At 52.9% G+C, this 22,659-nt stretch overlaps 2 protein-coding genes and 1 long non-coding RNA gene across 3 annotated transcripts in view; 2 read left to right on the top strand and 1 right to left on the bottom strand.

The window, feature by feature from the left end:
• Positions 1-278: 278 nt before the first annotated feature.
• Positions 279-7,863, bottom strand: ZDHHC4 (zDHHC palmitoyltransferase 4). Its single transcript, XM_080617716.1, has 6 exons — positions 7,421-7,863; positions 4,742-4,815; positions 3,363-3,541; positions 3,139-3,264; positions 2,569-2,813; positions 279-1,529 (listed from the first exon to the last, which is right to left on the bottom strand). Exons 1-6 carry the CDS (start codon positions 7,541-7,543, stop codon positions 1,245-1,247), a joined length of 1,032 nt encoding a protein of 343 aa, XP_080473842.1. The 5' UTR covers positions 7,544-7,863; the 3' UTR covers positions 279-1,244.
• LOC308220982 lies at positions 2,670-6,643 on the top strand. Its single transcript, XR_013956835.1, has 4 exons — positions 2,670-2,839; positions 3,005-3,094; positions 3,308-3,417; positions 4,226-6,643. It is a non-coding gene; the product is annotated as an uncharacterized lncRNA (long non-coding RNA).
• Positions 7,864-12,532: 4,669 nt separating the features above from the next.
• Positions 12,533-22,659, top strand: part of GRID2IP (Grid2 interacting protein) — a gene marked incomplete at both ends in the record, with an annotated part of 31,495 nt that continues 21,368 nt past the window's right edge. The window contains 2 exons of the mRNA XM_080619376.1: positions 12,533-13,096; positions 15,373-15,527. Of these exons, the coding sequence (XP_080475502.1) occupies positions 12,533-13,096; positions 15,373-15,527 (719 nt within the window). The remainder of the gene's footprint in view (positions 13,097-15,372; positions 15,528-22,659) is intronic.

Raw genomic sequence — 22,659 nt, 5'->3', positions numbered from 1 at the left:
GTGTGCTTTGGAGCCTTTCGCATGGTCCCCAGGTAGAGGGATGGCAGAAGCCACTTGCACAGCTCTAAGTTAACTTTTGTCTTCTGCTATTAAGGCCAAGGGTTTTCTGAGGGACAGCCATGAAGTGCCTTCTGGTGTTCACCTACAGAATCCTGCTAGAGACTGGTTTGTATTGAAATGGACCTTAAAGCTCATCCAGTTCCAAACTCTGTCACGGGCAGGGACACCTTCCACTAGAGCAGCTTGCTCCAAGCCCCTGTGTCCAACCTGGCCTTGAACACTGCCAGGGATGGGGCAGCCCCAGCTTTTCTGGGCACCCTGTGCCAGCACCTCACCAAGCACCTCACTTGTAATAGTTTCCTGTCTAAATTCAAGGTGCTCCATCCTAACCCAGATCTGTAGTAGAACATGGTTTCTGCAAGTTCAGATTCTGCCAGTAATCATGAAGTCTTTCAGCTAAATCCATGCAACCTGTTCTCCATATTGTTAACAGAAATGGGTTAATCATTTGCCAAGCAAAGATACTCACACAAAGATGAAGCTTCCTCACAGTTCACAGCAGCTCTTTCTTTGTTAGCTCTTCCCTTACAAGTGTGCACAGGGAGAAAGATTCACTCCAGTAAGATGGACCCAACTTGTCTCTCCGAACCAGCCAATTCACTACCGCTCCCTCTAACAAGGAAACAAGAGGACCAAGCTTAACCTCGGAGATCTCACCCAGGGAAGTATCTTAAATAGTGCTCTGCTGAGGCATTGTTAACAAGAGCACTGCAGTCAGCTCTGTTACTGTTTTCCTGCAGGGCAAAAGAAAAAGGTGAATGACTGACAAAGCAGTGCCACTTCCACATCTGTGACACTGCAGGAATATAGCAGTGTCTCCTGCAGGAAGGAAGACCTACTGAAGATGGACTAAAGCAACTGAAGAACTCAGTTATACAGTGGTGTATATTACGCAGCATACAAAACTAACCATAAAAACCCCAGTTCCTTATGTATGTATTCTTTAGCTGATGCTAATCCTAATGCTTCTGCACTGTGACTGTGTTTGAAAAGACTTACAGGCCACTGCCACTGGTGCAATGTCAGTGTCACAGACAGACTGGTCAGCTTTATGCAAACACAGTTTCCAATCACTTCATTGAGATACAGTCACCTTTTTACAAAAGCTGTTTGGGCATCAGAGCTCATTGCTGGAATAAAGTCTTACAAAAAGCTCAAAAACGCACATACGAACACTGGTATCTTCATGTTTTCTTCTTGCTTTCCAGCACTGCAGGAGGCTTAAAGATTTCCATCAGATTCCTCCAGACTCCTTTAGAATAAATGTTCTTGTAGACAGCTTGTCTGTCATGAGGCTGCAGTGTTGGATGGTGGCAACACCCGTGTCTTCTGGATTTATACCATTCATTGGAAGTTTGGTTGGTTAAGGCCAAATAGACATTGAAACAGGAGTATGCACCCAGAACCAGTGTGAGGAGAATGACAAAGCCAAGCATGAAGACAATCCTAGGGAAAGTCAAGAAAAGGTGCTGCAAAGAAAGAAAAGAACAACTCAGTTACAAAGATGGGGCATTAAATCACATGGAGGGATGTGACTGCTCAGCATGCAGCTGGCAAAGCACATCTGGGCACACATGGAACTGTGGAGCCCCAGCAAGGAGGTCACAGCCCTCTGTCAGCTCTGTGACTGAATCCTTGAGTAGAGCATGCAGATTCCCAAAGCCTGGCTAATACGTGGGAGTATTTTCTCCATCCGTCTATCTCTGAATGTTGTATTTCATAGCGGAGTTCTGCTTGTTGGGTTTCTTAATTAGGAAAATCATTAATGCAGATCATCTGAAAACAAACTGCCAAATGAAGGGGCCACAATCTGGTGCAACTTCAGGTTTTGCTGACACAATGCAGTTTAAGCAGCTCTTTCCTGAGTTAAATTACAATGCTGGGGAGTGGGAATGCTACAGCTCTAACATGAGCAAATGCTTCCTCACCAAGATCCCTTTATAACAGTCCAAGGCTGAAACATCTGGTGTTTAGGATGAGGAAAAGAGAAAGCATTTGCTGTGTATCACCTCACTGCCATACTACAGAAAGGGGTGAGGGGACTGAAAAGCAAATGGCTCAAGTGCTAAAGAAGCTCAAAGTCATCTTTTGTTTGCATGTGAGAGAAAACATTCAAGTATCTAAATTCCATGGCAGTAGAGTCCTGCTTGAATATCTCCATGAAGATATCTCAAGGATTTTCAACTGTTTCCTAACCATTCCTGCAGTAGATGGTCACTGGAATGTGAAATCACTCCCTGCGAACCAGATCTGCTGAGTGAAAGCAGCCTGGAGACAGAAATCTAAAGAATGGGAGACTGGAAAGAAGTGCTGTGAGAAAAACCCTGTACTTTTAAAGCATTCTGCAATGGCAGTTTTCTACACTGCATTAGCTGTGTGAAGGTGGTAAACCCCTGCATCTGTCCACATCTGCCTGTGAGAGAAAAGGAGGATTAACAAGAATCTTGAGAGCAAAGACTGAGCTAAACCTTTGTATATAAGCTAATAAACCACACAACATAAACTCACCTGGATGAGGAAGAGAATGTCAACAGCACGCTCCTGTCCTTGGTCATCAATGTAACTCCCATGCATCATGCCTGAGAGCAGCACCACTTGGATGAGGAACGCTGCTGAGATGACTGCAGTGGTTGCTGCCATGGCAGTCAGTGTGAAGAGGTAAAGGAGGAAGTACTTGGCATTGGAGGCACCAATGCAGTTGTTGACCCACACACAGTGGTGATCAAACCGATGCACACACATGCTGCAGAAACCTGGGGAGGAGGGAGCCAACAGACAGGTCAGTTGCTTGAGGTTTAAGTGATCAATTTGATTTTTACACAGTTTAGGGTAGTTTTTCATCTGACAAAATCCAAGAATTTTATGGTCACGATTTTAAGCAAACACAATAACCCCAATACTAAACCCAAAGCTGTGTTATCTATTTCCTCTTTTATTCCCTAAGACTGCAGCTCACAGGCTTTGGTTTCTCTGGCAGCACTGCCCAGCAAAGCACAGGAAAGGCAGAGACTGCAGCTCTGGAGAACTGATCTGGGTAGGTACCACTGTTTTGCTTATCAAGGAAGTTAAGATTCTTACTGCAGTGTTTTGACCTGGCTGGCTTCTCCAAGTCACACGTAGGACACACGATGCCCTTCTGAAACAATACACCATCATATGCATAAATCTTAACCAAAGATGCATGATTTGATTTAGTTATTATACCTGTGAAAGAAACAAGAGAAATAGTTAGTAATGGTGTTTGTAGCCTTTTTTAGGTTCCGTTTTCAAATGGCTACAGCTCCCAGTCAGCAAGAGCTTACCAGGATTGGCTCGGGAGCAGAGGATGAAGCAGCCCACGTTCCCAGCCAGCAACAGGTAGGGCAGGAGGAGGATGAGGAGGTGAAACTGCAGCTCCCAGCAGTACACAAACACTTCCCATGTGTATTCCACATACACTGCAGCTTGCAAGACTACGTGCAGGACAACAAACAAACAGCTTCTGTAACAGCAAGGGGACAGGCTATTCACTACACAGCATCCTGATTAACAGGTACCCTCAGAGGTGACCAGCAAAGACTTTCCAAACACAAGGAGACACCTTTCAGGTTTTCAGGCCAGCATGGATTGCATATTAGTAGTGTTTTCTCCTTCCAATGCCTTCCTTCTCTTCTTCCCACATACGCTCCTTACAATACACCAGCTAAATCCACTTCCACTACTGGCATCTCCTTTGGATTTCTTTTGCCACCAGTAAAACACAAAGTCTCATAATCACTTGCTGCTGACAAAACATGCCACAGCAATAGGGCACAAAGCATTCTGCCAGAAGACATTTGCTATGTGCTGCTCTGCAAGCAAAGAAAACCCCAGTGAAAGCTGAGCTTAAAAACCCTGTAATAACCTAAGCAGCTGGTAGGAGACAAGCATGGCAGGAGTTAGCAGGGGCCAGCACTGGTGCCAGGCTGCAGCTTCTGCGAGGCACATTGCACCACCACTTGGCACACAGGTTTGTCTGGGATGCATTGCACTGAGAACAACTTCCAGCAGCCTGGCAAAGAGAGGCCAAGATAAGCCACATATTAGGAAAGCAATGCTCACTTACTACAGTTCCCTGCATTACACATCAGTTTGCTGGGCTTGTATTATGAGTTTTAAATAACTAGTGATGTGTACTTTACTACAGGGGGAAGTCTGTTGCAGACAAGTTCTCTTCTACTGCTCTCTCCTCCACCATTTCATGTGCAATCCAGCAAGATCCTGTGAAGTCTCCTCTCAGCTGCAGGGCTACAGGAATATGCTTCCAACCTTGGCAGCTGTGAAGCTTCCTCTTGAGCCACTCAGACATCAAACTGCTGGACTGAGAGTAATGGGATTTTAGGGAGAGGATGGGGGTTGCCAGCTCTGTCTAGAGGCTGTTGTACTCCACCAGTGGGACCAACATCTGTTACACCGGAAGCCACTGAGCCACAGCATCTTTATCTGTCAAATATTTCAGGGTACCATCTTCTAAACAATAAGCAAGAAACAAACAGCCTACAGTGTGGCAAACCTTAAAGGGAATCTGTAATCCTTGACAAGCACCCCTAACGAGAGAGAGTATCTAAGGGTAACACTGAAAGCTCTGCTGGGGGTAGGAGGTCACAATAAGAACCAGAAATACAGTAACAAATAATGTCAAAAGCATTAAGAAGTGCAATACCTTGTGTGGAAGAGCCTGTGAAGCACCCTCTGTGCCACCCTCTGGAGCTGTGCAGGGATCACAAATGACAGCGCCTGAAGCAAATGAAAACGCGGTTGTTACCTAAATTGCACAATGTTTCTGCCCGTGGAAAGGTCAAATAGAAACACAAGTCACCTAATCCCTCAGTTATGGATCTGTAGCAGTGGGGAGGCAGCTCAGTTTCAAGGGTATGCCAACTCCTGAGAATACAGCAGGAATGTTGTAGGGATTTTCACCATGGGAGTGGAGTTCTGTGTTCTTGGGAGCCCAACAGGCACAAACGTATCTGGGTTAATGTGTGAAAGTTGTAAGGAGCTTACAGTGGGTTATAGGCTGGCAACTGGTTAGGCAGGGGATAGAACTGAGCAATTCCCAATCTACAATATGCTTCATCAGGACATCTGACAGATGCAAGCACAGATAAGCAAAGGGATAAAGCCAGATGCCCTCCAGAAGGGAAAAAACTCCCACAACCCAACCAAAACCCAACCAAATCCCCCCAAAACCCCCAAATCTACAGTTCTTCAACTACAGCTATGGCCCAGCAATGTCTAACTGCTGCTTCAAACCAGCCAGCCACGATGAAGAAGGAAAGTGTCTGTGTTCATTCAGGGAGCTCCTCAGCAGCAGTCTGTGACTGCTGAGCTGTCTGACTCTGCTCTTCAGAGGGTGATAGATCTCTATAGCAACACGCTGCTCCATCAGCAGTGCAGGAATTAGAGCAGCTGAGCCTATTTCTAGCTGACATGGAAAGAAAATATGCAGTGAGAGCCTCTTGTCTCAGATGTGAAAGACCAGAAGGCAAAAAGCATATGTAAGAGTTGAGAAGATGCTAAATATTTTTCTTTTAACTGGTATGCCTCTAGCAGCAGTTCAAGTGAAAAGTCCCGCTTCAAAAATGAGGCTGTGTTCTGCACTAGGAAACACAGAACTAGACAGGAAAGCAGCCTGCATCAAATATTAACTGTGTGTCAGTACAGTGTAACATTGCATTCAATACCCATCATCCCCCCCACGTACAGCACAGCAATCCCCTGTATTTCAGCCACTGCTTACACCAGAGCAAGAGGCTCTTACAAACACCATTTGTGCCTGCAGGGATGGTGGAAGTGGGGGAAAGTGAGAAGAGCTGTACCATTAATATAACCACCTCACACAACCGAACCACTGGCAGCAAGGAAAGCAGCCCAGGGATGGAAGCTGACCTGCTCAGAGCTGTGCTCTGTGGGAGTTAATGCCTTCATCTCCCTCACAATGAACAGCTGAAAGGATCTTACAAAAGTACAGTCAAACAACTTAAACTTCCAGGCTTGCACCCTCCATCAGTCACAGTCAGATACCAACTTAAACTACAGTGTCCAGAGAAGCTACTCAGGATTACCTTTATGTATTTCATTAGAATAAGCATTGATTCCATTTCTCCAGCCAGTGACTTTACATCTCAGCAGTATTTGAACTGCTGACTGTTACATGTTTCATAGAAGCAGCTATTAATATCTCTCTGCACAGTGACTTATGTGTCTATAAAGCAATATAAAGCCAGGTTGGAGGGGGCTTGGAGCAAGCTGCTCTAGTGGAAGGTGTCCCTGCCCATGGAGGGAGCTGGAACTGGATGAGCTTTAATGTTCCTTCAACCCAAACCAGTCTGGGAGTCTATGATAAAAAGTATAATACTAGTAATAAAATTAAAGTCTGTTTAGACTCATGTGAGCAGCATTAAGTATTATTTATAATTTAAATGATAATTCTCTTATCCTTTCCCTCTGAAGAATATCACTTTTCCTTTCCCCTCTTCATTCAGACACAGTCCAATAGACAGAAAAATAAGCCTGTGCCTTATCAATTCATTCCCTGCTTTTGCAATAAAATGCCAATTCTTAATCCTCTTTTAAAGCTCTTCATTCCCCCCTCTTTCTTAGGAACAGCAGCCTGCAACATTATTACAGGCTCACATTAAAGAGCTTCCCCTGAAACATTTGCCATCAGTTGTAATTCTCTCCCTATTTTAATCCTCAGATCTCGTCCCACCTTCTTGCTCTTAATGACAGCAGCAACTACCATGAAACTGCAAATACACGGGACCTTGTTGTTATTTCATGTCTCAAAGCTGACATGTTACAGTGTCACTGAACACTGTGGTTGTTCCTTTGTGGTGCCATCACCCTCAGCACTGCAGCCAGACTGGCACGCGCAGGAGCCATGAGACACAAATGGGCTTTTCCTGCCTGCTTGGGCTGGATTTCAGGAGCTGGAATAAAGTGTGGTTCCATTTCCAACCCCAACGACTTGAGAGCAGTTGTCAAAATAAGATGAAATGTGAGACACAGCACATCGTGTGTATGAGGGTGCTGAGGCGCTGGCACAGGGTGCCCAGAGAAGCTGTGGCTGCCCCATCCCTGGCAGTGTTCAAGGCCAGGTTGGACACAGGGGCTTGGAGCAAGCTGCTCTAGTGGAAGGTGTCCCTGCCTGTGGCAGGGATTGGAACTGGATGGGCTTTAAGGTCCCTTCAACCCAAACCATTCCATGACTCTATCATTCCTCTGACCATAGGTATTAGTGGGTTTATAGAGGAGGGATGCAGCAGTTGCACTGATTTAGCACAATGAACCTGTTGAGCTCATTGGAGACGACCATCGCTCTAAGAGTTGGGTTCTTTACCTGGCTCACAGCGCTGACACTTCTAGTGAGGAAGCTCTCCCTCCTCCCCGAGCAGAGGCACAGCAGAGCCATGGCAGAGAGCACAAACCCCGAGTAGATAAGGAACAGGGTCAAGAAGTCCATCCCGCGCCCTGCAACACAACACCACAAGCCCCGTGTTAGTGCCGCTGGGTGCCGGTGCTCGGGGCAGCGCCCGGGCCCAGCAGTGCCTCACCGAGGAGCCGCGCACCTGCAGGCCCCACACCAAGCCCTGAGGTCTGCGGGGACAGGAGCCCGAGGCGCCCTGCGGGGGCTCGGTCGGGGCCTGCGGGGTGTCCGGTCGCCAGCTCCGGGGGTCACCGGGCGGAACGACACCGGCCTGAGGCGCACCCTCAGCTCGCACCGGCGGTTGTCCCCCCGCCCGGCAGGGGGCGCGCTCACCGCCAACCCTCCCGCCGAGGCTGGCTAATCGATCGCCGAGCTCGCCTGCCCTCTCCGGTCGCTCGGGGATCTACAGCGGCGGGAACGCCTGCCCGGTACCGGCACTGCTATCAGCCCGGGCAGGCTCCGCTGTCCGGAGCCGCCGGTCCCGGGGCCCAACAGCTCCGCGGAGGGGTTTGCCCGGGCTGAAGGGACGGGGCAGCCGCTGGGCCTCCGGGACGGGAGAAGCCACCGATCGCCTCCCGGAGGAGCTGAGGCCGCGGGGCAGCGCCACGTGTGCCGGGCGCCTTCCTCCGTGCGCAGCCGAAGCGAAGGGTAAAGCGGTAGCAATAAACGTTAAATCATTGTTATAAACCCCATATCATTTCGGACCGTCCCGGGCCGCTCCTTACCGTGCGGGCTGCGCGGGGATGCGCCGTTCCTTACCGTTTCCAGGGGGTCCATGTGGCACTGCAGCCCGCATGGCCATTCCTTGTGTCACTACTTAGGGATGTGCAGGAAGTTGTTGCCTTTGGTGATCGGAATCCTTTGGTTTTCCAGAGGAGCTCCCAGCATTAGATCCCATTCAAACAGAGCCTCCACTCTCACCATCACATCCCATGCGCTGCAGGGCAGGAGCACGGCGTGCAGGGGGAGCGTGCCCCGGTACCCGCAGGGTCTCACGGGGACCCGTGTGCTGGCGCGGCAGGAGGGGCAGCCCTGCCCCGGTGCCCTGCGCGGGGGCTGTCAACTGAAACCGCCGCAGCCGGTGCCCTCCGCGGCCGATTGGGTTACGGTGCCCGGGTAGAGTTTGCCATAGAAACTGGGCCGGTCGCTGCCGCCGGAAAACAGAGCCAAGAGCCGCGGCCGGAACTGCTGGGATGGTTTCACCCACTCCGGGGGTCCCGCTGGCTGGATCCTGGGCACCACAGGTAAGCTCCGAGGGGTGCTCGGGATTGCTTGGGTACCAAGAGGAGTGGTTGAAGCACAGCATCAGATGAGGCTGAGTTTCAGGAAGGGGACCTTGTTTTCCCTGGTAAGTTCCTTCCCCTCAATGCACTAAACCAGTACCTAAGAGAGAGAAATGCACTCAAAACATTGCCAGGGCACAGGGGTCCTGGAGTGCAGCCCCAGGTGCTTTGCTCCTGAGAGAGGCTGTAGTGAAAAAGCTGTTTTCTCCCTGTTGACACACCGGAATTCCTGCGCTGCTCCAGGTACAGTGGTAGGTTTCGTTGGGATGATGGATGTAACCTGGCACATTTGGCAGCGTAGAAGGGGTCCTGGGATTGGTTGAACGCATCAGCACGGACACAAGGAGGGTGGTTTGTGTGCAGGCAGACAGGCAGGGTTTGGGTGCTGGAGCTGCCTGCAGTGAGTGTTAGCAAGCAGGGCACCATTACCAGCACTGCTGAGGAGCTCCATACACCCTTCCTGGTCTTCAAACAGCCAGAAAATAGCTTTGATATCAGATGCTTCACTTGCTCACAACCACCACAATTTTGCCTGCCTGTTTGGGCAGCAGGTAGTGAAGAAGATGCCCCGATGATGAGCAGGAGGTGTGTGTGTTTCTGTGTCAACACGGGAGGGCAGTGCATGCTCCCCCCAATGCATGCCCGAGCATCTTGGCTGCTGAGAAGGAGATTCGTGTTTGTACAGAACCTATGAGAATGAAGCCATGTCCCCTTCTCCAGCAGAGCATCACCAGCACCAGGGCTGGGAGGACAGGAGGAGGAGGTCTTAAAGTCCCTTGCAGCAGTGAATGTGCACGAGCATGAAGGGCACAAGTAGGAGGAAGACTGTCCACTGCATCGTGCTCACCTTCAGGTTGGGCAGAGCAGGTCCATGCAGCTCTCCTTCATGAGGCTTTGCCTGATCCCGTGAGAAGGCTCCCGGGTTTCCTGAATGGCTGTTTCCCCTCCAGGCCATTGCTGCTGACAGCTCAATCCATACCAGTGCAAAGGGAAGACCAAGGGATTGCTGTGTTGTCAGTGATGGGATGCAGATGACCCCTCCTGCTTGTGCCGCAGCAGGACATGTAACACCCTAAACCCTCTTAGTGTGCTAAGCCCTGGGATCCCTCAGTGCTGAGGAAGCAGAGGAGAAAACCAGGAATAGCAGCTTAACAAACAGTGCCGTTGTGGGGGGTCTGCTGGGAAACATTCCCAGCTGCTCCTGCTGTGAGGATCCTGCATGGAGCAGCCTGGTCCAGGCCCCCAAATCCCTGCAGCAAACCCTGCATCATTTGGCAGAATCACACTCCCGAAATCTCTGCTGTCCCACTCAGATGGGCAGCGATGGGGCCAGCGAGGTCTCAGCACATCCAGATACCTGCTGCATCTGCTGCTTCACAAAGTGCTCTCTTCAGATTGGCTCTGTGGGTGAGGGATTTCCCTCCATGGCCACTAATCTCTTTTACCTCCTTCCAGCTCCTAATTCCCCCCAGATCTGCAGGCTCAGCCCAGCCCCAGATTCAGCCAGGACCAGCACACAGCAATTAGCTTCTCCTTGCTTCTCTTTGCTATGGAAATAAAGTTAATTAGAACAGGAACAGGCAAAACAGCCCTTTCTGCCTGCCTGGGGCTGACAGGGAGCGACTGGAAGGGCACAGGGCTTGAGTAAGAAGCCTGGGAAGGAGCAGCCACCCTGGCTCTGCCCCAGCTCCATGGCGCAGCAGCTGTTTGCCCACCCCTGGGCCAGCAAGAGCTTCTAGGGGTGATGGAGGAGGACCAGGAAAGCACCAACCCCTTAGCGGGACCAACCTGCTGCTGGTGAGGGCCCGCCAGGCTCACGTGGATGGCTGCAGACTTCTGTAAGTGCTCGAGCGTAGGGTGCAGAGGTGGAAGGGGTGATGCAGCGAGGCGATGGCTGCTGCCCTGCTGGGCTTTGCTGTGGAGCTGAGCCCAGAGCGGCAGCGCTGGGGCTGTCCCAGTGGTTACTGGGCTCTTGCTGGAGCCTTCAGTGCTTGAGCTTGTGTCCTGGTGTTCAGCTGCAGATGGATTCCGTCCCGCTGCTGCCAGACTTGCCCCATGCTTCATCCTGGACACTTCTCCTCCGGTCCTTCACATCTATACCTGTTAACACGGGCAACAGCCTCATTTCCTCTTTAAAAAATAACAATCATCCCTGATTTTGTGTAGCATTTTAATCAGCACTGCTCTACAGAGGAGGACAAGATTATTACACTTCTAATGTGAGTGACAGCACATTGCTTGGTCCTTTTTATTATTTCCTTATGAAGACAGCACATCTAGTGCCCTCTCATGCAGCCTTGAGCAGCTCTTTGCAGGAGCAGAGCAGGCTCAGGTTATTAATACAGATTTCTGCTGTATTCCCTCCCCGTCCTTGTGATTCTGCTCTCAGAGCAAGCTGGTCTGTATTACCTCTGCTGAAAATGGACTTGAGAAGAGTTCCTTTCATCTCCCTGGTCTGCAATAGGGTATAAACCAGTATTTCCCAGGTCTGAAAGGAGCAGAAATGCCATTTGATCATTCAGATCAAAGGCTGCAGAACCAAGCTGCCCAGCGAGGAGGAGGTGGGAAGTGATGCCTTTGCTGTGCTGGCAACAGCATGGACCAGAGCAAAGTGGGGCCTCTGGGCTACATGAGGGGGATGAACCAAAAGCCAGCTTTAGGCTGTGCTTCTGAGCCTGTGTTTGAGGCTTTTTGATCTAAAGAGCACAAAACTCAAGGTGCGTTAGTGAGGATGTTATTCTGGAGTGATGCTGAGTCCTCATAGTCTCTGTGAGATAGTTTGCCCAGGTAAAACAGGCTGTGTTTCATTTTGTAAGTGTTTAACACATGTTAAGTAACACACATGGAATAAACATGGGGGTAAAAAGCATCTCTGCAGTCAGCTGAGACCAAATGAAGAGAAAATCTACATGCAAATCATTATAGCAAGTGTCAGCCATCCATGGAGGTACTTACACATCAGCAGCATCGAGAGGGCATCCAAGTGAGCTGCACACATCAGCTGCTCCAATTTACCTGGGGCAAAGATGACTTCTCCAGATGTTGAGGGCTGATGTGCCCGATTTCTCCTTGAGCATCCACGGAGCCAGTTCTGACCCTTCAAAGCAACCACAAACAAGTCCTTTTGAGAATCCTCATCTTTGCATTTGAGGATGCTGTGATCAGGTTAATCCTGCACATAGGACACAGAGAAATACCCCTGGGAGAACTGAGAGGAACTGACGAATTCTAATGAATTTGTGTTAATCTCGCAGTTGCAGACAGCTCCAATATTGGGTATTGCAAAGAGCTGGTTAAAATCAGGCTATCTGAAGCCATTGGATGACCTGTTCATTAATGTGACTTGCCAGGGAAATGAAATAATCAGTTTGATAGACAAATAAATACAAGCAGGAGCCTAAAGGCACCTCCTGGTGAGATGGAGGTGGGGAATGTGCCACCTCCAGTGGGACACAGGCTGTGCAAGGCTATGGTCTGGGTGCCAGGCATAGCCCCCACCATGCAGCCAATGCAGCTTCCTCACTGCTAATGGCACTGGCACTGCTGGCAGCCTGATGGTGGAAGAATAAAGGCTATTTTTTAGTGAAATATAGAGGAAAAGAGTCCCCACTGGGGTATTTCTTCCCTCAGTTGAAGGTGCAGCACCCCCACACCCAATGAGACCCAAATGGCATCTAAGAACTGATGTTAAGGGTAGAAACCACCACAACTCCTGTTTTTCCCTTCTCTTCCAGTCGCAGCCATGCCAGCAACCAACCAGGGCTGGCCGGAGGCCTTCGGATTCAAGATAACGGGGACTGGCCCGTGCTACATCCTCTGGGTGCAGGAGGGCAGCAGCGCAGCGGCAGCGGGGCTGCGGCCGGGGGACGAGGTGCTGGAGATCGAGGGGCAGCCCGTGTCCTCCCTGGGCTGCGAGGCGCTGCTGGCGCTGGCCCGGCGCTGCCCCAACGTGCCCCCCAGCATCGGCGTGGTGTCGCGCCTGCAGCACCTCGACATCCCCCCCGGTCCATGGGGATGCTTTGGCTTGGAGCTGGCGAGCGGCAGCCCCCCAAGAGTGGCTGGGGTCAGCCCGGACTCTCCCGCTGCTGCCTGCGGGATGGAGCCGGGGGACCTCGTGCTGGAAGTCAATGGGATGCCGGTGATGCTGCCCGAGGCGGTGGCTGCCCTGGTGGGGTCCTGCCACGGGCAGTCCCTGCGGCTGGGGCTGCTGCGGCCGCAGCGTGGGGCTGGGACACGGGACCCCATCCCCAGCGCTGATGCCGTGCGCCAGGAGAGGAGGCAGAAAGCCCAGGAGTTCAGCAGGAAGGTAAGGATGGGCTGTGGGGCTCGGGGCACCCCTGCAGCAGGCACTGGAGATGCCCACATCCAGCCTTTGCAGCATGCTTGGACGTGGGGATGCTCCTGGCTTGGTCATGGGGCTGGGGAGCAGATGTGGGGCATCAGCACCCAGAGAAGGCTCTGACAGCCACCTGTATTTCAGTAGCCCCATGGAGAACAGATGGATGCTGCAAAGAGCTTGGAGACTTTCTGGGGGCTGACCCCAAGGGCTTGTTCCTTTGCACTACAAGAGTGTGGGGAAGCCCACAGGGGCAGATCCCCATCTCCTGCACATCCTCCCACAGACATCTTAGCTCTAATTCTGTTGCAAAGACAAAACATCAACGTGATTACATCTTCACTGTGTTCCTGAAAGCTTCCTAGTGGGCAGTTTACCAACCACATCTCCTCATGCTGACTATAATTTTGATCATGGCTGGGTTTTTTTAATCTCTCTAATTTCCATTTCAAAGTGGCCTTTTAAGACACTGTTATGAGAATAACCAGGGCTGAGGGTTCTTGGATCCTGAGTTAATAAAGGAACAAGACCCTCATAAAGAGATTTGCGGGTATCAGCTGAATCCCCTCAGTCAGCTTCTGCATTAAAGATTCACAAGCATGCGCTGAGGTTTGGATTCATAGCGCAAAGCATTGCTTGTGAAACAGATACCTGCTGATTACAGGAGATTCACAACAGGCTGGGAGGCTGCTCCACGCTGCCTCCATCTCCTGAAGTCACATTAAACCGAGTAAACACTTCCTGGATGGGCACAGGAGAGCACTTTTGGAGCCTGCAGGATGCTCATGATGCTGTGAGCTCCCACAGCAGCCTCTCTGCTGCATCCCTTCGTTGCCCAGCAAAGCTGCCCTGGCCAGAAGTGGGTTTGAGGAGCATGTGTGCCACTGGCTCCTGGGTGCTGGAGCACGGTTCAGTGGGCAAGCACCTCTCCACAGGGAGGTAATGGGGGAATGATTTAAGTGGCTTCATCTTTTTACATGATGCAGAGAGTAATAAAACATTTTACCCCTCTTTACCTGGGAGCTCAGCTTTGGTTGATGCTCCTGGTGCTGGTGCAGTGCTCCTGTGATGGAGGCGCTCATGGTCTCAGTTCCAGGTCATCTCCTCTTGTCCTCTGCAAGCTCAGGGACTGCACTGACAGGAGAAGCAGCAGCACCCTCCATTCCCACCCACCAAGCCCTGTGATTCCCATCCCAGGCAAACATTTAACAGCAGCACCCTGGGATTCAGCCCACCAGGAACATCATGGTCCTTCGTCATTTCGGAGCTGGACCTTGGGACTCAGCAGCACAAGAGTGAGCCCAGGGGATGCGGCTGCCCCAGATTCCATCACCTTGAAGCGCTGCTGCCGGTGGCTGCGCAGACCCAAAGCACCCAGGGGGCTGCACTGGGGGGACAGCACCAGCACTGACCCTCCCATGGGAGCTGCCAAGTGGGACAAGCACCTGGAAGACTCAGCTCTTCCTCTTCCCTGGATGAGGGATGCTCCCAGATGATGCGAGGGGCTTGCCTGGGCGATGGCTGCTGGTTTCCACACAGTGCTGCTGCAGGATGCACACCAAGGAAGGGTGAAGGGCTCTGCTCCCCTCACTGCTGCATCCCCCTGTGCTCACAGAGCTGCTGTCAGCACAAATCCATCACCTTGCAGGAAAACCCAATGCACACAGGGACTGCAGGGCAGTCACAAGGAGTTTCTGCACCCCACGCATTCACTACACACGGCCAGGCTGCAGGTACCAGCGTCCTCCATCCAACACAACCCCAGGCCAAAGAGCAGCCCCTGGCCTGGGCAGGGGCTGATAAGGAGGGTCCCGTGCAGGGTGATTGGCTGGGTGGCGATGAGCTGATTGCTCTGCCCGTCAGGGCTGTCACAGGTGGAGAGGACGGGACAGCAGCTTGGTGCTGCTGATGCTATTTCAAGCATCGCCTCCAAAGGCCCATCGCAATGGAAGGCAGATTCCAAACTGATCAGCCAGATCCCAGCCTGGCTGTGCCACAGCCTCTCTGTCCTGGTGCAATGTTTGAAACACACAGAACAGCCACACCAGGGACATGGAAACCCCAGCAGTGCTGTGTGATGGGCTGGTGTCTGCTGTTTCTCCTTCTTCCCTACACGTGTTCCCTCTTTGCTGACTGGGTGCTGTGATGAGATGGACGTGTTTTCTGCACCCTCAGTGCCTCCATACACACCATTACCTGCTCTGCTCAATGTCCCTTCCCTCTCCTTTCCGGCTCCCGTGTTGCAGGTGGATGATATCCTTGGTGACCAGCCGGAGGTGAAGGAGAAGGTGTTCGCTGTCCTGAAGCAATACGCAGCAGAGAGGAAGGTGGAATACTTGGCCTATGCCCTCTGCATGGTCCTCACCCAGGAGTCTCACCAGCATCTCATTGACAGCATCAGGTACAAGGTGACAGTAACCTCCTGTGCTGGTCTCTAAGCTACGGGTGTCCATCAGCCTGTGGGTGATGAGCAGTGCATGGCTCAGGAGACTGGGGACCTGCACTGTACCAATCACTGGTCATCCCCATCCCTGCAGTGCTCACAGCCCCATGGAGCCACCACCTCCTGCTGTAGCACGGATGTGGCTCTTGGTTCTGGCTGTCATTCCCAAGGGAGATGGGATTGGACTGCAGAAGGGCTGGTGGCTCTTCAAGAGCCCAGCCAGGAAATAACCCAGGTGAGGGGCAGCTGGGGGGGTCTCTGTTGGGACCATGGCACTGCCCCCAGCATCCCGGGATGCTCTGGCAATGCTCTGCTTGGGTTTGGGCACCTCCTGAGCCACTGGCACAGCGGGTGTGCAGCGGGTCCCCTGCTCTTGCTGCAGTGTGGACTGCAGGGCAGTGCCTGGACACGTGGTGGGGATTACAGCCAGGCTGAGATGATGGCCATTAGGGAATCAGGTCTCCATCTGGCCGCACTCCGGGCCCGGCTTTCCAATTCCTGCTTTAATCAGTGGAATTGCAAGATATTACAGTTACCATAACAACGTCCCCGTGCCGGGGTCTCCGCCGTGCCTGCTGCCAGCCGATGATCCGGTGATGAGGATGGTGGGAAGAGCGGGTCAGTGTCCCTTGCCATGCAGTATCCCCATGCTCTGCTGTGGCTGAACATGGGTCAACTGGAACCCCCCTTTGTTGGAGTGGGGACAGGCACAGAGCCCTGTAGAGCCAGTATGTGGAGGGGATTATTATTTCCCATATAATTACATATTCCCTATAATTACACAGGATCATTTCCCACTCAGAGAGGACCTGAATAAGTGTCCAAGTATTTCCTCTGGACCCAAGCCCATCTGCAGGGGCACAGCAGGTTCCCCCAGGATATCCCCATCCCAGTGACGCCCATGTTAGCAGAGGAGAATGTGGCTGAACCCAGTGCTGACATCCCCATGCCCAGCCCTGTATGCCATGGGGCAGCACCACGGTACAGCCCCCCTGATATCGCGTTTAAACCCCACTGCTGCCCCGTGCCCCTGTGTGAAGGGTTAACGCTGGGGCAAGAGGCGCCATGTTATCAGGAAGCTGATCTTGGTTTAGTGGAAATGAAATATTCAGCTTAGGGACAAGATTTACCATTTAATCTTAATGGAGTGAGGACAATAAAAACTCAAGGTGCTTTGGGAGCTGGTTTCCCAGCTGCAGGGTGCTGGGGAGCTGGGGGCAGCTCTGTGTGTGCTGCCGTGCCCGATACAAGCTGCTTATCCTGGGGTCTCCCATCTGATGGGTTTGGTGCTGAGCAAGAGCCTTTAATGCTTTTAATAACCCTCTGAAAGGTGTGGGCAGCTCCTGGGTGCTCTGTGGGTGATTTCCGCATGGCTTGAGCCAGTTTGGTCCATCGCTGACTGAGGGGTTAGGGGTCTGTGCCCTGAGCCAGCATCCTCGACTGGGGAAGGGCTCTGCAGGGAGATTCATGCAAGGGGGAATCCTATCTCTGGCACTGGGCTGGGGTGCTGATGTGGCTGTCCCATTGTCCCCAGGGTGCAGAGCAGCCACCCCCGGGCAGCAGTGTGTGTTGGTGCAATTTAGGTGCACATGGATCCCATTTGAGCTGCCTGCTCATCCTGCAGGACAACCCCTGCAGGCACATGGATCCATTCAAGGACAGGCTTGGGACCACACGGGTACCCCCCGTCCAGCCTTGGCGGCCCTATGAGGCTGTGCCCAGTTCTCTGGGCTGTTTCCACCCAAGATGCTGGGGTGGAATCACACTCCATCAGCTCACCTGTACCTCCTGCCCTGCAGAGCCCAGAGGAGAGCAGCCGATAGGAAACTCCAAGGGGCTGGGATCACCCTTCCCTCCAGTGATGGTGATGCCCCTCAGCCAGGGACCAGGGAGTGATGATGAGGGTGGTGGTCAGGGGTCCCCAACACTCTCCCTGCTGTTAAGCCCTGTCCTGGGGTGCATGGTGATGTCCCACTATAGGTGCCCGTGTGCCCCCTGCCATGCAGAGCCCAGCGGCCGCTACGTCCCCATGTGCCGCTGACCCTCACGGTGGCCTCATTGCACCTTCCCTCTGCACCAGCTGGGTTTATTTTCAGGCTGTTGGTGCTGCTCTGTCCTCCCTCCTCTCCTGTCCCTCCGGGGTTTAACGTGCTCCCTGCAGGCTGCAGCAGCGCAGCGTAACCCAAGACCCCTGGACTCAGCGCACGGATTGACCCGGGGCTGCAGATGTTTCTCCTCTGCTCGCCTCGAGCTGGGCTTTTTCCAGCGTTGTTGGGCTGGTTTATTTATTTCCCTTTAGCTCAGACGGATTCCATCCCATTTGCTCAGAATTAAGCTCCTGCAGGTTTTAATTTGCTGACATTTTCCTCATCCCTGTGGCTGTGGATAGCAGGGATAACGCACGTGCTGCGCCGGTACCTCCCCGCTCCCATCCCCTGCCTGTATGGCTGTAGTAAAAGCGCACAACCGTAGTTCTGCTCAAGAAGGATGAAATACGGCAGCGAGGGGGGAAGATGAGCTGTCTCGGGTGAGTAACGGATGGACCTTTCCTGGGAGGCTGGGAGGGGAATGGCTTTTAAAAAGCTTAATTCTCAAACCGAGCAAAAGCGAGATGTGCTAAAAGTTAATTAACTCTTAGCATCCGTGTAGCATCGGGGCTGCTCTTGTCAGGGATCTGCCGGGGAGAGGGAGTCTCTTGTTTTGTGGCTGCAAATACAAAGCCTGGGTCTGGTCCTGGGGGAACCGTGGGGTTTGTCTCCTCTGCTCCCCATGGTGATACCAAGCGCGTGTGCAGGGCTTGTGGAGGGCAGCAGGTTATTCTGGGCACGTCGGGGTCCCAGGGGCGAGCGCCTTGGCTCTGCTCTTGTTTCTGAGCTGGTTTCAAACCAGGGCACAGCTGTGGTTCCAGCAGAGGAACAGCACCGGCTCCGCACCCAGTGCTCTGAACCCAAGTGCTCTGCACCCAGTGCTCTGCACCCAGTGCTCTGCATTGCGTTTAGGTCTGAACTACCTTTTTGCGTGGGAATTGGGGAGTGATGGGGACACGGGTCCACTCCTCCCCACTCACCTGCAGTGTTACAAAAGCTGGTGCATAAAGCACCAGTGTTGACGCTCGCATGGACATCGTCCCATTAACCTGGATTTGGATAGCGGGATGCGGGTGTGCTCCGGAGCACATCCAGCCTCTCACCCTGGCCCCATTAATTCATTAGGTGATAACTCTTGGGCTGTTTGGACTGCTCTGTGTTGTCATGGATCTGCTTTGAGTTGTGTTGTGCTTTGCTTTGCTGCAGGGAGAACAGTTTGGGGTAGTTTGTTACTTCCCTGCTTTGGTTATGGTCTGTTTGCTTCCCAAATAGCCTCTGTCCCAGTGTGAAACCCAAAGCGAGCAGCTCAAGTTGCTGGCCCAATGGGCTGGGCAAGTGCTGCTTTGGTTGCAGTCCCTTTTGATCCCTGACAAAGATAAAATCACTGCACACCAGGGGTTCCCTTATAACGGGAGAAATTCCACCGGGTTCATTTTAACGGCGCTCCAAACACAATCTATTTGTCTCAGCTTGTTTTTCACAGTAATAACAGTGCTTGGCATGTTCCCGTATTAAAAGGCTCCAGCCATCTGTGACTGTCTCTGGATAAGAAATTTCATTTGAGCCATCGGGATTTATATATTATGGATTGTGCTGCTTCCCTGCTTGTGGTCCTCTCCATGTACCCGCTCTTCTAAGGCTGGAGGGAGCTTTCCAGGTCTTTCAGGCACTGATTGTATTGTGTGACCCCCCCATCTCGCATCGCTCTGGCTGTGTCTGATGCAGCACCTCAAACCACACACAGACGCTGTCCCCCTGCCTGCGTAGAGCCTCTGGTGATGGAGGAAAAGCAGCTCTGGTTTGCTTCCATTCTAAAGAATCCCTAATCCGATGGCCCAGCATATGTTCAACTGCCCAAAAAAAGGGAATTAGGGCAGCAGGGATAAAAACTGTGCCAGCAGTGAAACGTTGGGGAGCAGAGTTCCTTTTTCATTGGCCCAGTTCAAATAGGTCATGGCCAAAACGCCTCGGTGCAAATGGAGATTAGATTCTTCTGACAAATCAAACCATGGCTGTAACGCAGACTGTAGCAGCCTGGTCTGCTTGTGCCCCAGCACCGAGCCACCTCTTTCCTTTTGGGCAGTGGTTACGTGGTCTGAGTTTGCCAGTACCTTACATAGAACATGGAAAGCTGTGTTTGTGCTGCTGTGCCCAGTAGAAAGCAGGCCAGGGACAGTGGGCTGAGGAGGCTGCTCCCTGTGGCTCTGGGAAGCAGGAGGTGACACAAGGGATGCTGGTGCTTTCTGGGGGCTTCTTTGAAGGCCTCCAGCAGCTTCAGGGCTGTCTGTCCCTGCCAGGGAAAGACAAAGGCACCGGCTCTTGGTTTGCACACAGGGTTTGGGAGAGGTGAAAGCCTGCAGGGCTGATGGGGAAGGTGACCCCAGCCAGGCATGGGCTGCAGCGCTGCTCCAGAGAGGCTCTTACCAGCAGCTGATGCATCAATCACCACTGGAGCCGGTGCAGGGATGGGTTAGGAGAGTGTCAGGGTTTTGGGTTGTCCCCATGAAGCAGTGGGGTGGCTGGAGAATGGCTGTGAGAGGCTCTTGAGCCCCACATACAGCCACTGCATCCCACCGTGTCTGTGCTCTTGGGTGCAAAAGCACCTTCATTCCTTTTTAATGATAACAACGGCCACATCTGCAAAACATCTGCAGCCAGAGGAGTGATTACGGAGCCTCCGTTACAAGGGATAATGGGATAACAGCCCCCGTGAAAGCTGCAGGTCCAGCTCGCTGCCAGGCTGGAGCGAGTCCCGCTCGTGCAGGAGGGTTCGGATGTTCCATGTCCCCTGTGGCTGTCGGTGCTGCTGGGGCTGGAGGCCAGTGCACGGCCACACACGGGTAGGTTAGGATGGATCAAATCAGTATAGGTTCACAAGCAGAAGTCCTGATACTGGGTAAGGCTGTGCAAGAGTGTTCTCCCCGCAAAGTGTATGAATTCCAGCACTGCAGCACACTGTTGGGAAGTGCTTCTCCAGACTGGGAGCTGTTACATAGCACAGTTCAGACCTAATCCAAGAGTAGCTCAGGGCTCTAATCCACCCTGGGATGTGTTTTCCTCTGCACAATCGACACACTCAAGGTCAGGCTTTGCTTGTTGTTTCGGGGCTAAACCATCCACTTTTCATTTTTCCTTCCTTTGCTACCCAGAGACCACGTCTGATGTTGGCAGCTCCGGGAAGCTTCACATCCTCTTCATCAAACGCGAGCGCTGTGCTTAAAGACGGCATTATTTAAATCAAAGATGTGGGGTTTATTATGTTCTATCCTTAATGCACAGCGCTGCTGTGTTAAATGATGCTCTGTGGCGTGGGGAGAGGTTTGGGCCCATGGTTTTGATGCTGGTGCTGGTTCTGGTCCAAGGCATCTCCACCTGCCACTTAACCCGCCGCCGATGCCGTTTGCCTTTAAGCTTTCTCACCCATTATTGCAGCGTGTAATTTAAACAGAAGCACTTTAGAAGTCAACTAATTAGCACCAGGGAAGCATCCCCCCGGAGTTCGGCGCCGAGCCGTGCCCTCCTTTCTGCTGCGAGATCCTTCCAGATACACATCACAGCGGCTGCAGTGCTTAGGGAAGGCGAGCGGCTCTGGAGCCGGAGCAGGGAGGGCAGAGCAGGCGCTGGAGCCCCATCGCTAAGCAGGAGGCTCGGGGTGGATGGTGCCGGTCCAGCCGGGGCTGGGTCCGTGGCGGGCAGCAGGCAGGGGCTCGGCACAGGTAGGGTTTGCTGCTCGCCGGCCCATCTGGCCGCGTCCCCGTGCACCGCAGGGGTGACAAGTGACAGGGCGGCACCGGCTGGCGCAGGGCTTGGTTGTTGGATCCGGCCGCGTCGTGGGCGTGAGCCGAGGCTGAGGCTCAGCTGCATGAGGATCTGAAGCGTCTCCCCTTTGTTCCCGCCGCCGTACCCTGACAAATGGGAAAGGACCGGAGCTTCTCCCGGCATTTTCGGTACGTGTCCGTGCTCCGCTCCTCGTGTGGCGTGCGCGGTGCTGGGTGTGATGGGAAACGTCCCTGCGATGTCCCTCGCATGAGGTGGTGTCGTAGAGGCTCATGAGGAGCTGCTGTGGGGGAGCTGAGTGAAGCTCAGATGGAAAATTGGGGTGGGAGCTAGGGAGAGGCAGGAAGAGCCCATCTGGGGCTGCTTTGTCTCCATCACTGTGGTCCAGCAAAGGATGGGTGGCGAGGATGCAGTTTAGGGTGCTGCATGGTGCAAGAGGTGATGGAGTGAGCATTGGGGTCCTCCTGCTCCCAGCACTGGCTGAGTGTAAGCCCTGAGCAAACTTGGGGCTGCTTCTATCTGCTCTCACCAGGGCTGGAGCCACCACCACTGCCCTGCTTAAGGGGATGCATATGGCACTGGTGAATCTCAGCACCCAGCATCCCAGGGCGGCACCGTCCGTGTGAGCTGGGTGCCCATCACAGGACCTGTGCGCTTGTGAAAGTGGTTTTCCATGGTGTGGGGTTGTCAGCGAGCACAGGCTGCAGGAACAGGGATGTTTGTCCAGAGGGGAGCTGCAAGGTGCCTATCTTGGAGTTTAAAAGCAGTGAGTGTGACTAAGACCAAGATGAGTGCCAGAGCAGAGAGCTGAGTGGATGGGGACCGGTGGATTCCCATCCTGCAGCTCTGTGTTGCTGTCCCGGCTGCTGCTTCTGAGAAAGATCGAAGGCGAAGCCTCCTGCAGCCTCTGGGGCCTCTCCTGGCCTGGAAAACACCCTGAATTCACATTCAGAGCATGGGCTGGGGATGCTTTTCCCATCCCCTTTCCAACAGGGAACAGAGCCAGGGCTGACCTGGAGCACCTGAGGAGGAGGAAGAGGAAGCTGAAGGCAAGAGGTCAGTGCTGCACAGATCCCAAGCCCTCCCTGTCTGCCCAAACAGGGTGGGTGCATCTGTGCTCTCTGCATCCCAGTGGGATTTGCTGGGAGCTTGAAACCCCAGCTGGGTGCTGCTGCTCAGTGCCATGCTGATGGACAAAGGCAGGTTTATCCCATGGGATTGCAGGG

This window comes from Psittacula echo (genome assembly GCF_963264785.1).
Source record: "Psittacula echo genome assembly, chromosome: 5".
NCBI classification, from domain to species: Eukaryota; Metazoa; Chordata; class Aves; order Psittaciformes; family Psittacidae; genus Psittacula; species Psittacula echo.
Note: the sequence above shows the minus strand (reverse complement) of the source record. Positions and strands in the feature narration are given on the sequence as shown.

Excerpts from the sequence above, each read along its gene's own strand:
- ZDHHC4 (XM_080617716.1), bottom strand. The coding sequence starts at position 7,543 with ATGGACTTCTTGACCCTGTTCCTTATCTACTCGGGGTTTGTGCTCTCT. Across the intron at positions 3,265-3,362 it reads CTGCTCCCGAGCCAATCCTG|GTATAATAACTAAATCAAAT; the intron begins GTAAGCTCTTGC and ends TTTCTTTCACAG. Across the intron at positions 2,814-3,138 it reads AGCCAGGTCAAAACACTGCA|GTTTCTGCAGCATGTGTGTG; the intron begins GTAAGAATCTTA and ends CCTCCTCCCCAG.